This window comes from Barbatula barbatula (genome assembly GCF_947034865.1).
Source record: "Barbatula barbatula genome assembly, chromosome: 2".
NCBI classification, from domain to species: domain Eukaryota; kingdom Metazoa; phylum Chordata; class Actinopteri; order Cypriniformes; family Nemacheilidae; genus Barbatula; species Barbatula barbatula.
Window position 1 is genome coordinate 5775718 of NC_136767.1, and position 17393 is coordinate 5793110.

Sequence of the window (17393 nt, forward strand, 5' to 3'; positions counted from 1 at the left end):
TTATTAGAAATACGGTACTGACACTCTGATTGTCCATGTCGTCAATCTCAAATTATTGTTTAAGGTGATCATCCAGTTCGGCACGTGGCGCTGTCACAGAAAAACTAGGGTCCTATAACCGGGGTCCTATAACTGCCCCCTCCGATTGTGCAGGAATACCCTACTCCATTTATCGGTTCATTTGTCCACGAAAAGCATTAAAGAATCCAGTCCACACGAGGTCGCTGTATGAGAATGTGTGCCTCGTTCCTTCTAAATGTTCTTCGCCGTGCAAGCGTGTGTTTGATAACAACAAAGTGGTTTTGCATAAGTTGTCATACCGTCTCGAAGGTTATAAATCATAATTGTAAAGAAATAGATTTTTAGCGAAATGGTTAATCTCGGACTGAGTAAAGTTGATGATGCAGTTGCAGCGAAGCACCCGGTAGGTGTAAAACATTTGAACATGTCTCACTTATGCATGTATATTTAACGCCATAGTCCAGACCTTTTTACCTATGTAAAATGTATATACAGGGGCAAGAAAAAGTATGTGAACCATCGTCGGTTTCCTGGTTTCCTGCTTGAATGGGTCATGAAATTTGATCTGATCTTCACCAAAGTCAGAAATATCAACAAACATATTATTTCTAACCTGATATAACACACACACACAGTCATAATCTTTCATGAGCACACCCATCAAACATACAAAGTGATGGTGGAAAAAGTAATTGAAGCAGTGCTTTAATTCAGCTTGCAGACAGCCACCTTGAGATTATCCTGAAGATTTACTTAAAAACGTGGGAATTCGTTTTCTCCTCCACAATGGCAAGCGGTCCAGGTCCAGCAAAGTAGCCCAAGTCACGATGTTCCCTCCTCCATACTTTACTGTTGGAGGAGGGAACGTTTTTTCATAGCGCTACTGGTATTCCATTTATGTTTTACCTGTCCACAAGACATTTTTTCCAGTAATGTTGTGGAGTGTCAATGTGGTCTTTGGCAAACTTTAAGCATGCTGCAATTTTTTGTTTGGAGAGCAATGACTTCCTATGGTGCCCATCCATAGATACCATGCCTGTTTTATACATGGTTGACTCATGAACTGAGATATCCAGCCTTTATAAGTCCTACAAGTGTTTTGCTGTTAGTCTAGGGTTCTTTGCCACCTTGTTGAGCAATCTGCATTGTGCCTTTGGAGTCATCTTGGCTGGGCACACACCTCTATGGAGAGTAGCCACCGTGCCATATCATCTCCATTTTGTCTAACTGTGGACTGAGGAATATCCAAAGTCTTTGAAATGACTCTATAACTTTTTCCAGCTACATGCATATCAACAACTCTTGATCGTAGGTCTTCTGCAATTTGTTTTGGAAGACATGGCTCACATTAAAAGATGCTGCTTGCGGATAGAACACTGACACTGTTTGGAGTCAATTTAGCTCTAATCCACACCTTTATTTATCCCTTCATTGATTGGACTCCTGACATTTAGTGACGCCAGAAGCCTACTGGTTCGCTTACTTTTTCCACCATCACTTTGAATGTTTAATGAGTGTGTTCAATAAAGACATCAAAGATAATGACTATTTTCGCTTTTTAATATTTTTTTAATATTTGTGACTCTGGTGACGATCAGATGACATTTCATGACCAATTCAAACAGAAAACCAGGAAAATGACAATGGTTCAAAAACTTTTCCTTGCCACTGTGTCCAAAAAATACATGTAATAATAGCATAGATGATACTCCTTGTCATCCTCTCAGGGTTTGCAGCAGTATGCCGCCTGCCAGTCGTATGCCTTCATGAAAGGCACAGCAAGCTTTATACTGGGTAAGTGTCGCTTTGATAAATGGTCACATGTGATGCTTGTGTGCTCTTTGTATAACCTGTTCGACAAATCCCTAATGAAATCTGTATAATACTGCAGTTCCTTTTTCTATAGGAGCTTTATTTCTCTTTCATAGTTTAACATTTTTAGAAGCAAATATCCTCCAAAATCAAAGTTATTCATTAGAGTATTAAATATTAAAATAGAATATTTGAAAATATCTCTGTTATTGAATCTTTGCTTTTGGGTATGTTTTATCAGGCACCAGCAGCTTATTTTTTGTACAGCGAATACTTCAGAAAAGAATGCCTTATCCGTTGCAGTGGAATCTTCTAGTGTCTATTGGTAAGCCTGCATTTTTATCTGAACACAAAGTATTAGTAGTTGGGTGATGCTGATATTTTCTCTGGTCTGCACAGTTGCTTCTTCTGTATTTAGTTATTCAGTAACCCGCTGGGAAACAAGGAAGTGCTCAGATTTATGGTTATTCCTTGAGACAGGAAGTGTTCCTGACAGAAACTCTCCCCGTAAGTGTGTACATGCTTGTTGATTCCTCAAAATAACATGCTTGAGAGACTGTAGTTAACATTAATCCTGCCATTTATATTCCTAAATTCTTGTCTTTATTATGTAAATTTGACCATATTTTTATTATAAATACAGAGGAGGAGACTTCAATCCTGACATCACCTGCAAAGCCCAAAGTCACACAATTTGGAGATGTGATGGACTGAGCTCAGAGATGCTACAGTGGAGTTTAACCTTTATTCTGAATGTGCAATAAATTGTGTTTTATTCATATTCAAGTTCAAGTTAAATGACATTGATTTTAAATTGAGTGAATTGTGAATTCAGTTCAGTACAGTATTGCATATGAATTTCAATTCAGTACTGTGTGAACTAAACTGTATAAACCCGGAGTAAAATAAATGTTTAATATGTCTGTCAATAAATGATTTAACACATCTTTGTTGTCTTTTCTATCTAGTTTGCATAATTAAATGTTTCTGAAACTCCTTTAAGTGTAGTGCCGGAAAGCTTATAAAATAAGCAGTTAACATTTATATTTTATATACTATTTAATTTTAATAACTGAGATAATCTGACTATACTATTTGTCAAAAATCAACAGTGCAGAAATTTTGTTTGGTCAGATATAATTTATTGAACTTTAACATTGTTGTTCACAAACTGAAACAAAAATAAAATACAGTTCTATCAAATATCTGTCTGAATGTTACCTAGTGAAAGATTGAATTGGTAAGATTTGGGTTCATGAAAATAGGTTTGTTTTCTAAAACACATTTATTGAAATGGACTGTACATAACTTTAGATAAAAGTTGTATAAATGTTGATTTAAATATATTCGTCAATGCCATGTGTATACATCGCATGTACTGTACTAATTAATAACATAACCAACTTCTCTTCTCTTTCCACCTTAAAGTTTATTTAAGTTTCACTATGTGTGGCTTTCATATATACAGTATGTACGAAATTGGGCAGAAAAAGTAATAACATAGGTTACAAATTGTATTTACAAGACAATGGTGAGACCTAAGGAATGGATACAGATTGGCATTGCTAAATATCATATAACATTTAAAAATATTTCAATAATAATATTTTAAAAGGATATGTCCTACAACCATCCACATCAAGGGGTGAGAACCAAAGGAGCGTAAGTTACATTTTGGGTGAAATGCAGATATAAAGTAGGTCAACCAAAATGCCCATCACTGCCACGTATAACATCAAATGAAAGCCCTCGATGAACTCTTTCTACTGCCAAATCGCCAATAAGTGAAATCTTAATCAATTTGGAGTCATTCATGAGAAGCCAAAAGACTGATCACTGAACATACAAAGCCCATTTGTACCAAAAGGGTATAACTGTATTGTGAAGAAAAGCCTGTATGGATAACAGATAAATTGAAAGGGCTGAAACATAGGTGCTTGCCAAAAAGGCGCACGTGATATTTTTTTATTTAAAAATATTCTTGTTTTCTTCTGAGTAAATGTTTAAATCAATAAGTATACTGTCATCCATGTGTGTAACCTTTTTATTATGAAAGATTTAAATTAATACACATCAAATTATGAACAAACTATGATATTTTTTCGTCCAAGTATTTACACCCCTTGGTTCTCACCCCTCGATATATGAAATCACCATATGCTAGAAAACATACGTGATTCCTGCTCCAGGACATGGTTAAGACATTGTGTACGAGCTCCCTATACCTGTGGCCTTTTCAGAAACCTGAAACACAAGAATGTAAATCATTCCCAGTTGTCATTTAAAACCAATTCTTTACAACAAGGCATAGAATAGTCATACTGTTTAGTTAATCATTTATATATATTGTATATAATAAAAAGGAATGATCAAATCTAAAAACAATTTCATCATTTACTTAAGGCCATGTCACCTAAATGAGTTCATCATTTTTTAATAGAAACTCTTTTATAAAAACTTGGCTTTTAAAAAGCTCTTAAACAGTTCCACAGTTATTGCCCTGGAATTAAAGATATGGACACTGAACACACGTGACCTTTGCAAATGACTGTATAGCTCCAGCAATGACCTGACCACAAATAGTCACGAAGGGGGAATCATGCAACTTAAACTTATTGATAAATTATAAGAATTACATGACACTGAAAAAAAAGGAAAAGAATTACAAACAGATAATGTTTTTAAGCTCTTTTTGTTCTCAGACAACTTAATTTAAAAGAATAAATATTTAGATTTATGAATATGAAACTTTGCTAGTAACAAGATCAGATTAATTACATAAAAACTACATTTTTTAGATTGATTATAATCTACAAAGCCATCCTTCCAATACAACACACATTCATTATAGAACACAAACATTATTCAAGAAATGTCTTACAAACGTGCAAACATGCATTTCTTAGAATCCAGAACATTTCCGAAAGAAAAAGCAAAAGAAAAAAAATATATATATATATAGAAAAAATAATAAACTGGAGCAATATAAATCATGGTACATGAAAGATCTCATCATATTTTTTCAAAAAATATGTATATTTTCTATTATCAATTGTTCTAAGTATTTGATTCAATATTTTACTTCACATATGAAATCGATAAAAGTAGGAATTTCCTTAAGAAACCTTTGTTTGTGAAAGTAAAACTTTGCCACAAGGATAAGAAAGTTAACAGTAGATTCAAAAGATTTGTTTGGGTTTTCAAAAAGACAGATTACATCCTTTATGCATATAGATTACTGACCATATTAACTTTAGATAAACAAGAGTTTAAATCATTCCAGAAAATTGAAGAGACATTACAAGAAAAAAAGAAATGACAGTTGTCTTCATCTCCATTATTACAGAAGGTGCATAAATCAGATAAATCACAGTATTTGGACAAAAGTGCGTTACAAGGGTATATATTATGCAACATTTTAAAATGCACTTCTTTCATTTTATTGGGTAAACAATATTTAATTGGTAGTAACCGTGTTTTCCTCCTCTAAATGTTATCTATTATAGAAATCCAAAAGAATAAACTGGTAAAAATGTCCAAGTTCTGGTGCGCATCGTGTGACTGAATCGTCCAATCGGTGGATGCGGAAAAAAAGGATGGGGCGATGTAATTGTTCTGATTGGATGAAACTACGAACACGTCCGGCTGAGGCAATCTGTCATTCATTCAGGCCATCGACAAAACCTTCACATGACTCGTGGAAGGACTGAAAAAAACGCATAAGCAAAATACTACTGAGCATATTTGGAAAAATATCGATCGTAACGTAAAACGCCGTAAATTACTCGTCGTTTTATTTCGCCGCGTCCGATAAATGCAGGTCCAGATTTCCTGAAACAAAACGAGTCTCCCCGGTTCGCTTGCACATCATTTGAACCAAAAGCGTTTCCTGGAAGCGTCAGATTAAACATGGATTTCGTTTTCGGCGGCGTGGCTGCGTGTAGCGCCTGCTTATTTACAAACCCTTTAGAGGTCGTGAAAACTCGGATGCAACTGCAAGGAGAACTTAAAAGCCGAGGGACCTACCAGGTGTATTATAGAAATGTGTTTCACGCCTTTTACACGATAGGTAAAATAGATGGACTGGCCGGTCTACAGAAGGGATTGGCACCCGGACTGGTTTATCAGATGTTTATGAATGGGATCCGGCTGGGGTCTTACGCCATCATCGAGTCCATGGGCTACATTCACACGGACGGAAGGGTCAGCGCGGCGAAGAGCACAGTGGCCGGGGCCGTTGCCGGTGTTGTGGGGGCAGTTATGGGAAGCCCGGTTTACCTGGTATGTTGAGTGACGTTTGGCAGACGTAGTTGGATCTCGTGAGGATATTTAGTTTCTCTTTAAATTCTGTGCGTTTAAAGAAATATTGGATTTACACACAGAAGTAATGCAAGAATATCTCTTGAAATCTGAATCAAATATATCTCGTAAAATTCCGACGTTGCTTGGCAACCGTCAACACAGGAATTCTACAAAAGGTATGATCTTTAGTTCATGATTTTATTCATGACAGAAAATGTATTATTGAATATTATTGAATTTTCACTCCCACATTCAAGTTAAATTTGATAAGGAATGAAAACACAACCGGTCATATTTTCCTTACTAGTTTACACCTAATTTACTTTAATTTGTATGTTTGTTTCCTTCAGGTAAAGACACAGCTTCAGAGTCAGGCAACTTCCTCAATTGCAGTTGGACATCAGTATAAACATCGGGTGAGTTTATTTTTCAACAGCGTTCTCTTAACTTTAGAGTTTTATTTATTTCTGTGCAAGTAAAGGGAGAAATTATATGTTCCCTTTTGATGTTTGGGTCGTGAAATCACATTGCACATTTACCTTTGTGGTAATTGAATCGAGTATCCTTTCCATTCAGAATTGCTAAAGCACATTTGTTTTGGATTCAATCCATGCACTGCAGCCAATACAAACACACAGTGTTGAAATGGCTACTGAAAATAATACACAAAGAATATGATTCAAATGATAATAATGATGATGATGACATAATAATGACATTATGATTGAAAACGGTCGTCATACGTCTTTACAATGTAATTCGCAGTAAGAACAGATTTGTGCCTCCATTAGAAAAGGAAACAGTCTGAATCTTCAGTTTACTTTTGTTATGGATTAAAACAAAGTCATTGTCTTGTTTTGTTTTTCATCTGTCAGGGAATGATGCATGCGCTAAGGGTCATCCACAAACAGCACGGCATTCTGGGATTATGGAGGGGGGCAGGTGCAGCAGTCCCAAGAGTCAGCGTGGGATCAGCCACTCAACTCTCCACCTTCTCTGCTTCTAAGGAATTGGTCACCGACTTACAGGTAAACATTGAATGTATCACCTCATGTAGAAATCATTTAAGATGGTCTAATGATCCTTGGAATATTGGAAGAAATGGAATTCTTAGGTATTTTGGAAAAATAGCACTTGAAGGTCCAATGGGCCATTTTTTAAAGGATCTGTTGACAGAAATGCAATATAATATACATAACTGTGTCTTCAGAGGTGTGGAAAGACCTTACATAATGAGGCGTTGTGTTTTTATTACCTTAGAATGAGCTATTTCTATCTACATACACCGCAGGTCACCTTGCATGGTACTCGGCATGTTGTTTCTACAGTACTGACAAACTGCTTCATTCAACATGTACAGCGAACATGCCGGGTCTGAATAAGATTTGAGATCCTTTAAATTCAGAGGAAAATGCTTCAAGTACAGTTCACTTGAAATTACAGTCAAATTAAAATAAATTGCTTTTTTTAATCTCTTTTCCACGTCATTTCTAGGTTTTCTCCGAGGGCAGCTGGTTAATAGCTCTCAGTGCTGGTATGATCAGTAGTGTAGTGGTTGTATCAGCTATGACACCTTTTGATGTGATCAGCACTCGCCTTTACAACCAGCCTGTGGACCATCTCGGCAAGGTAATCCTCTACCAGCTATACACAACAAAGCCAGCAACTTTAAAACGTGGTTGTTATTAAGCATTAAGCACATAAATTCAGTTTCACGCATCAATGTCTCAAATTGCCAAAACCGTTAAACGAAGATGTTCTATGTACATTTTTATCTGCAGGGCATACTGTACAAAGGTTTTGCGGACTGTTTCTCAAAGACGCTGAAGAAGGAAGGTATGACTGGTCTTTATAAAGGTCTCGGAGCGTCTTACTTCCGGCTCGGTCCGCACACCATCCTCTCTTTGCTTTTCTGGAACGAGCTGCGTACTTCCTATTACAGCCACAGCTAGTGTCACACTGTCAACTTGATGTTTTAGAACCGCTTTTCTTAACAAATATTTAATATAGTAATATTTTGTATTTAATTACTAACAGCAATGGGCTGTTCAAAAGATGACTTATCATAAACATGGTGCAGCTTGGAATACGACTTGAAAAAGAACACATGGAAACTAAACATTTTAAAGGGATAGTTCACCCAAAAATGAAATTCTGTCACCTACCTCGTCCACTACCATAGTAAAATAAATATTGTATATTTGTTGTTCGGTTGAACACAAAATTAGATATTTTGATGAATTAAGAAAAACAAACCGTTTTGGGGCACCTTTGACTACCATTTCATTTTTCCTACTATGATAGTCAATGATGATCCAGAACTGAAAATTGCTAACATTCTTCCAAATATTGCTCTCTTTGTTCATCTGAACAAAGTAATTTATACAGGTATAATTTTTGGGTGAACTATCCCTTTAAAAAACTCACAAAGGAAATGTGACTGGTGCTTATCCATACTTGTACAAAGCCCTTTAAGGAAATAACCATGCTCAGAGGCAATATTTGTAGTGCATCAGGCAGCTATTTCAGCCATATAACATAAGTCTACATAAATGGGGGAAATCATTTGCTAATGTAACAATACAACAACAAATGAAAACAAAAAATTAAACCTTACATCAACTGTACGTAAATTTAATTTTCCTAAGCTCAAGGTACACTAAAAATAGATTTGTCCAGATTTCTCAAAAGTTGACAAGTAACACTCTGTACATAGCCCATCATCCAGAGAATCATCAGTTTGTAATGATTGACGATTGGCTCTATTTACTGAAAGGCAGGACTTCTGTTGCTAGAGCTTCTGTATTGAGTACCGGTCCTTAAAAAGCAACAATACACTTCTACTAAACTAGCTAAGTTTAATAAGTAGTGTTAGGAGTTTGCAAACCAAGTATTACGCATTAGTAAACACTGTTAATAACAAAAACATTATTGGAATGTACTGAATGCAAAGGGTGAGATATTTTTATGCTCTTATACCTTACACTCCTGCTGTTTTTGCAAAAGGTTTTATTAATGAAAGCATATCTGCACTTGAATCACTGTCACTGTAAAATGCGTACTTCTGAACAAGATTGTTTATGCAAATTTATGTCATGGTATTGTAATATTGTTGATAGTATTGCTTGTCAGATGCTGAATCGTTTTTTCCGCTATGAAGTAGGTTTCGACCATTTTACAGGTGCATTTCAAATTGTCAGAAACTTTTAGGTTAACAGGTTGAGCATTAGTGTGTGGGGCAGGAAAGCAGTTCTGCATATAAGCATGTTCTAGAGATAAATGTAAATGAATGCACTTAATTAATATTTTTGTATTTAAAAATGATTTTTAAATTAACGTATTTCTAACTTATACTTTTACCCTTTCCCAAAGTTTAAATGTGAGCTTCTGCATCTGCATGCCATGGTATTTTGTATAGTATGAATCACATGTACTGTACTGACTGTAGTTCTTAGAGAATATAAACGTTTGTTGCTTGTTGTTTGACATCTTCAAGATTTACTGCTGCTACTTTTTCATCATGGTTAGAAGGACAAAGACTTACAGTACATTTAACAGAAGTGAAAATGAAATTGCTAATTGATTGGTTAAAACATAGAATTTAGAAAAGAATGACTATTTTATTTGGCCTGTTTATGACAAACACCATGTGTTCTTGTAGTACAAATACAGAGCTGATATGCATTTTGTTAGGTAGAACCAGGTTAATTTACTTGACTTTCTCTTTATAATCCTTAATGAACTATATTTGATGGTTAGCTTAATTGTGTTTTTTCATATTATTTGTGCTTCTAATCCATACCTTTAAAATGTATGTCATTAAAAAGAAATGAAGCTAAATATCTGAAGCTAGACACAAAATGTTTAGAAGTACTTTCAACACCGAAGATAAACAGAATAGCATCTTATTTTCAAAGGGGTCATGGCGAGAATGTGTTTTTCTGTGTCTTTGGTGTGTTATAAGTTGCCCATGCATTTTTTAGACAATTCAATTGCAAAAATTCAAGTGTCGGAACAAAAGATGCATTCTATATAAAAGCAAATGCTCACTCAGACCTGCCTGAAATGCCTCATGACCACACCCCCACAAATCTACGTCAGTTTGTGGTATTTGACTGAGACCGCCCAAATGTAGTGGGCGTACCTGTCGGTACAATTGCTTTGGAGCCTGATGTTCCAAATATGATAAGAGGCGTTACATATCTGTCGCACGTTGAACTGGCCAAACATGGCACACATCGCTTTTCATTTCGATGAGCTTTGTGAATAATTTGCATGTTTTAGGGAGGCGAGGCAAAGAGGAGATACAATCATGTTTTAGCCGTGTCATATGACCCCTTTAAAGTTAAGGAAATCCCGACTTTCAACACAGAAAATTTCCGGTTAAATATTGGTTAACATTGGGGATTGAAGTGATAATGTTTAACAGAACACAGAAGGAAATGATTACTGGCTCTTTCACGTGCTTACACAAATGTCCAGATAAATGCTTCTGAATGAATCAGTAAGTTTGTCTTATTAACAATATATTTTTTTACAAACACCTCATCTGCACTACAAGAAAAATATTTGATGGACAAACGTTTGTTGCTTTCCAGTAGCCAAGTCTAGCCTTTTGACTTGTTTAGTCCTGCTAGTTTAAAGCTTAAACTGGGTAGTCAACATTGTCTTTCAGTTCTCTCAGTGTATGAATCGAGAATCTATCCAAAGACTCCAGGGTTGAGCAGTCGAATGGAGTGAAGAACGCTTTGGAAGTCTTGTAGTGTCCATGGAACAGCGGCCACATTTCCAGCTGCACTGCTGCTTAGAGGGCTGAAAGAGAAACGTCATTGAAACAAACGTCTTGCATAATACCATAACTAGACCATTTAAATCAAAAGCATATGGGTGATCCAGAAGTGTTGAGTTTTATGGAGAGTGTACATAACTATGAGTGAAGTGTATGTGTATAAGCAACTTACTTGATACAAACAGGATCGTTGAATGTCACCAAGATATCAGTGGTGAACTGTGGCAGGCGGAAGAGGCACAGGTGAATATTGACAGTGTTTTTTGCCTGCAAAGTAATTGAATTCAAACATATTACAAAATGCTTAACTCCTCACAAAAGTCCAAAGTGTGATTTCTCAGGATATTTCAGCGATATCTGTTAGAAATTTCGTGCAAGATTCTTCCTAAAAACTAATAGCACTGCTAAATAATACAGTGGGGCAAAAGAATATTTTGTCAGCCACCAATTGTGCAAGTTCTCCCACTTAAAAAGATGAAAGAGGCCTGTAATTTTCATCATAGGTACACTTCAACTATGAGAGACAGAATGAGAAAAGAAAATCCAGTAAATCACATTGTCTGATTTTTCCTTGGCTTTGCTGATTTTCAAAGTTTATCATTCAGCCTTCTGTTTTTGCAGTTGGTCAATCCAGGAATAAAGGAACCGTGTCGGCAATCATAAACTTGCTCAGATAAGATTTCGCAATTCAAAACAACCCAAACCACGCACAGAAGGGAAATGAATCATCACTAAAGAAAAAAGGTGTCACATGTAAACTTATGAGTGGTTCTTCACATGCCGTAAGTTATGCATTTTTTTTAATAAAGAAAGGAACGTGGTAGCCAAGTATAATCGGGGCAGTCGTGGCCTAATGGTTAGAGTCGGACTCGTGACCAGAAAGTTGCCAGTTTGATCCTCAGGGCCGCCAGGTAACGAATGAGGTGCGTGTGTTCACGACTTACTGTGTTTGTGTACACTACTCTCTGGATGGGTTAAATGCAGAGGTCACATTTCAGGTATGGTTCACCATAACTGACAAATAGGTCACTTTCACACTGTAGCTTTCTTTTAGCTATTACCAGATTTCAAACTCTTGTTTTGGATAAACAATTTTGCAATTACATACTCCTCCACTGTTGTCCTTAAAAACCTCTTCAAGACACATTAGTACACCTATTTATGCCTTTTTATTGTAGTCCACTTGATGATAAACCAGCCGAGTTGAATGTTATTGTCACATACCTGCTCATTAAATTTAGAGACCAGCTGAGCACCAGACAGCAGCCATGCAGAAGTGCATTCCTGTAATGACAGCTGTGATTGGGAGAGCTGCTCCACCCCTCTGATCTCCCAGGATCCCGAGTCTACCGCCCCGTTACTGGCAGCCACATCATCAAAGTGATACCTGCCACAACCAGAGAACCAGTGATCCACACGCCTTTCTGTGCACTACTTGTGTCCAGTGAAACAAATGATTTTAATGAGACTGATCTTGACTAGTTGGTTCAGATATGGACTTTTCCAAGCTAACTTTTACTTCAGTAATGTATTTGTGTGACCTGTACCTAAAGGGATAGTTCACCCAAACATCATTGTGTCATCAATCATTCACCTTTGTGTCAATAGGGCCAATGTTGTCAATGTTTTGTGTTCTGCAGACAGAAAGAAAGTCACAGGTTTGGATTGACATGAGGGCGAGCAAGTAATGGAAGAAAATTCATTCATTTTTTGCTGAACTATCCCTTTTTCCTCCACGTCAGTCTCTCTGACATCATTTCCAGCAGTATAGTTTGGAATGCTGAGTTTCAAATGGTTTCAGTGATGCTTAGAACAAGATAAACATCCGTCGATAGTTTGAAGCGGTTTTGTTAAGGTCTTTATCACCCCCACACCTGTTAAAGCTTCGAAAGACCCTAGTGTCACGTGGAGCAGTTACCTGGCTGCTTCAGCGTCCTGCACTTGGCTCTGGTACTCCAGCAGCTCAATGACGATGCTTTGATCCGTCTGAGAATTAGCAAACACTTCTTGGTTATCAGGGATCTGCCTCAGCTCACTGCAGAGTGCCGAGGAGAGAGAGCTTTACTACACACATACAATAAACTATTTCATATTTCAATTGTTAGTCAGACATAAGGATATCTATCGTAAACGTAATTACCTGATATCCAGGGCATTGGGTGGAAAAACGACTGAAAATGCGCCACCAAACAGAGGACGAGCCATAGCTGTGTCCGCCACTGCTACGATAAAATCATTCGTTTGGGTAGAATATTTAAAAACGTCAATATTGTACAGTGCTATCCACGTGCTGTAGTGTCAAACACTCCGCCACCAGTGTTGACTTCCCTCTATTGGCGATAACCGGATGTGATGTAAATAAGAGCACATGCGCCCTCTAGTGTTTTTTTCCGTTGCATAACTCTGAATAATGTAACCGCGGCAAAAACTAGTTTTTTGGAAATTCATGTATTTTCTTTTTTTACATGGTGGCTATACCAAGTGCGCACCAGTGTTCTTTAAAAACATGCCGTGCTATGTCATTTCAGTTTAGGTTCATTTCTTATTTAAAGTTCCCTTTTTCCATATTTTATAATAGATATAGACCTTGAGTCAGAAGTCACTTCTCAGAGAGAGCTTGAGGTCCACTTGGCCAATAGCATTAGTAACATCACAACCTTTAATACCAATAAAAGCTGAATATATTTTTGTACAATTATATGCATTTTAGAGTCAACAAAAAGCATTCAAAGCGGTCTCTGTAAAACATTACAGGTTAAGGAGTTTCTCTGACTCCTCTCATCGCTGCAGAAGGAGGCGCTGTAAACTATAAAGCTGTAAGGTTCTTAGTTTGTCAGTTTTAGCCAGATTATGATGCCAAACATCAAACGCTATACCAAACAATGTTCTTTACCAGACTGCCTTACACATTCAAACACACATTGGTTTGAATTAGTTTGAATGAGACTGTGATGTAGTTCACTTAGTGTTAAACTACCAAAACTTCAATCTGATGACATGTTCAGGTAATATCAGCAAACTCTTTTTTTATTCATGTCACAGGTCAAACCTTGCTTAACCTAATTATTTCTCTCTCTCTCTCTCTCTCTCTCTCTCTCTCTCTCTCAGCATAATGCTTTCACACTCCACGATAAGATAGCTCCCTCCTCTGACCCTCTTAAGGAACATGTGCTAAATCCGGTTTTACCTGGTTGTACCTCCACAGGTACAACCATGAAAATTGGCTTTACCTAAACAGTTCTTCCTTGGGAATGTAGCCAAGGTCACTAAGTGGTTCTTATTTCCACAGCACATGATATCACTGCTGTCTTTATGAACCCTTGTCTTCATATTTCGTGAATATTACTTTTTGCAATAAATCATTAATATTAGTCACCCTTTATGGGTTAACCGATAAAAATTTGACCAAGTGCTTGTCAACTTTGACAACATTATATATTTGTGTACATTATCATATTGTAGCATATTTGTAAATTATTATACATGCAGAAGCTAACAGGGCGCATGCAAGAATATATAGGCTACACTATATTATGAATTCTGTCAAAAAAACGATTCGGTTAAAAACCTGTAATCTTACATTACATTACAATCTGATTTTTTTGTATTTTTAAAACACAGTAAACAACGTAAATTTACAGAATTTTACAGGGAAACTGTTATTTTAGGATTTTTACAGGATTTTTGTTACAGTGGTGAAAAAGATTAAAGATTAAAAGTATGAGAAGATTAATAGTAATATAACTGGAGCAGCAGTGATATTTATCAGACGATTTAAGTGTGTGAGGAATAATGAAAAGACAGTCAAGTTTATCAGTAATGATAAACTTTGATGAACATAGATTGCCTGAGAGAGTCTGGAAGGTAGCCCGGCAGCCTCGAGACCCTGGAGGGAAAACCGACAACCTTGACCGCTGCCACAACGACCCCTCTGTCTGCTGGGTCCTAATTTTGGCTGGTTCATTCTGTCATCGCGATGGGTGAGACACGGACAGAGGACCCAGGTGCAGACAGCGGGTAAGGGGGGTTTGGCTCATTGTTGTGCCTGGAAATATGTATTGGCATATGTATTTAATTAAAATATATGTAAAATAAATGCAAATATGTGTCAGTACTTTGAACTGTTGCTCTGTGTTTTGGCCTCTAGAGGTCCTCGTTGAGGTCTCATGTTCATCCTTCTCACTTGAAATTGTGCCTCATTCAGCTAGTTGTATTTAAGTAGTTCTTTCAAACGGTTTCTTTGCTTGATCTGGAAATGGCGGAAGGTATGGTTCATGAGGATAGTGGAGGTGGCGTGGGCGGCTCCAAAGCAAGAAATGAATGGAAAGTTGTAGAAAAGCTGAAAAGAAAGAAGAATTGGGGACAAGTATCAGAAACGGATATGTAAGAAGAAGGAAAGAGGAATATAAGGCATTGATGTTTAAAGAGGATGTTAATGCAATTGATCCTTTGAAATGAACAAAATAGGGACAGTTGGAAGCATTAAGAAAATTAGGGATGGCAAGTTGATGTTGTTTTGTGAAGATAGTAGGCAGCAAAAATAGGCAAAGGGAATAAAAATCGATGATCGGAAATAAAGTTGAATGCTCAATACAAGAAGAAAAAAGTTGATTGGAGTGGATTAGAGGGGTTATAACAGGGATTCCTACGGATGTCACGGATGAGAAGATTAAAAGTAATATAACTGGAGCAGCAGTGATATTTATCAGACGATTTAAGTGTGTGAGGAATAATGAAAATATAGTCAAGTTTATCAGTAATGATAAACTTTGATGAACATAGATTGCCTGAGAGAGTCTGGAAGGTAGCCCGGCAGCCTCGAGACCCTGGAGGGAAAACCGACAACCTCGACCGCTGCCGCAACGACCCCTCTGTCTGCTGGGTCCTAATTTTGGCTGGTTCAATCTGTCATCACGATGGGTGAGACACGGACAGAGGACCCAGGTGCAGACAGCGGGTTAACATATATTTAATAAATTAATACAAAACAAAGACCTACGCAGGGGGTAACATAACATAACAAAACATGACATGGACACAGGAACATGGAATAACTCAACTAAACTTGACAAGACTAGGAGAAAACTTGAATACAATGCAAAATAACTAGACTGGACTAAGACACATGGACTCACCACACAACCACAATGAACCAGCACAAGACAGAAGACACAAGGGCATTAAATAAGGGACCAAATCAAGAGGGGAACAGGTGTAGGGCATGAATCAATAACAAGGAGACGAGAGGGCGGGAACAGAGACGAGACCGGAGAGAGTGAATGGAGGGCCATAAAAACCTCTCTCCACACAAAACATGAGACTCTGCCATGATCCTGCAACTAAACCAAGAGAAACATGACATGATGTGGCAGAATCATGACATGTTTTGCTATGGACAGTAACATCAAGGAAGCCCTAGCAGCAGGGATAATTCGACGGCCACCTCCCCTGCTGGTGCTGTTTTTTTCTTTGTGGGTAAAAAGGATGGAGGCCTTCTTAGTTATGCCCTTTTGCCTTACCAATGCTCCCACTGTGGCTCCCCTGTCTGCTCTCAGCAAAGGGAAGAGTGCTTGTTTTTGCTGAGGTCCTGAGGCTGAGTTGGCCTTCAATGAATTCAAATGCCGCTTTACCTCGCACCCATACTTACTCTTTCAAACTCAGACAAAACTTTTGTTCTGGATGTGGACGCTTCGGACGTGGGTGTTGGAGCAGTACTTTCTCAGAGGGGTGAAGATAACAAATTTCATCCATGTGCATTCTTTTCACATCACCTTTCACCAACAGAGATGAACCACCATGTGGGAGATTGACTGGCTGTGAAATTGGCTCTTGAAGTATGGAAGCATTGGCTTGAGGGGGCCAAACACCAATTTCATTTAAAAATCTAGTATGTTCCACAGGCCAAGCTGCTCAACCCTCGTCAGGCATGCTGGTCTCTATTCTTCAAGCAGTTACAGTTTATTATGTCCTACCGCCCTGGCTCCAAAAACCGTCTCTGGTCGTAAATCTGTCTGAACCCTGCACTTGTCTCTTGAGTCATTCCTGACACAAAACTACTGATAGCATATATTTAGGCAAGTTGTTGCAGCTTAGAGCGTTTTCCTTCAATACCTGTGATTAAAACTCAAACTTAAAAAACACAAAAATCTATATGTTGCATGATTTAAATATTCGTGACAAATCAGCTTTTTAAAACCGGACGTTCAATAATAATAACCAGTTGTGTCTTTGATTTATTTGACTAAAATGACATTTTAGTTTATGAATGGTTGATGTTTTACAGGGTAAGAATTTGACAGGAGTTAAATGGGGCTTGATGCCTGGGCAGTGTCCTCTTGCTAACTGATCTAACCCACAGCAGACTTAAAGTAATAGACTGTGACAAGTCTTTTTTTCCCATCCTAACCCACACACCGTAATCCACACAAACTAATTAACTATCAGTTTGGATTTCAGATGGTCTATAATC

The 17393-nt window shown here is 37.4% G+C and overlaps 3 protein-coding genes across 3 annotated transcripts; 2 read left to right on the forward strand and 1 right to left on the reverse strand.

Moving 5' to 3' along the window:
* The first annotated feature begins 226 nt into the window (after positions 1–226).
* Positions 227–3033, forward strand: tmem141 (transmembrane protein 141). The gene is made up of 5 exons (XM_079451175.1): positions 227–424; positions 1749–1815; positions 2075–2158; positions 2233–2340; positions 2477–3033. Exons 1-5 carry the CDS (start codon positions 371–373, stop codon positions 2545–2547), a joined length of 384 nt encoding a protein of 127 aa, XP_079307301.1. The 5' UTR covers positions 227–370; the 3' UTR covers positions 2548–3033.
* Positions 3034–5742: 2709 nt separating this feature from the next.
* slc25a35 (solute carrier family 25 member 35) lies at positions 5743–8087 on the forward strand (the record flags this gene model as incomplete). The annotated part of the gene is made up of 5 exons (XM_079478879.1): positions 5743–6114; positions 6486–6551; positions 7011–7163; positions 7630–7764; positions 7917–8087. The coding sequence occupies 5 exons, from the start codon at positions 5743–5745 to the stop codon at positions 8085–8087; spliced, it is 897 nt and encodes a 298-aa protein (XP_079335005.1).
* A 1047-nt stretch (positions 8088–9134) lies between these two features.
* On the reverse strand, positions 9135–13275 carry rangrf (RAN guanine nucleotide release factor). Its single transcript, XM_079478891.1, has 5 exons — positions 13065–13275; positions 12843–12959; positions 12149–12311; positions 11097–11191; positions 9135–10947 (listed from the first exon to the last, which is right to left on the reverse strand). Exons 1-5 carry the CDS (start codon positions 13127–13129, stop codon positions 10836–10838), a joined length of 552 nt encoding a protein of 183 aa, XP_079335017.1. The 5' UTR covers positions 13130–13275; the 3' UTR covers positions 9135–10835.
* Between the last annotated feature and the right edge of the window lie 4118 nt (positions 13276–17393).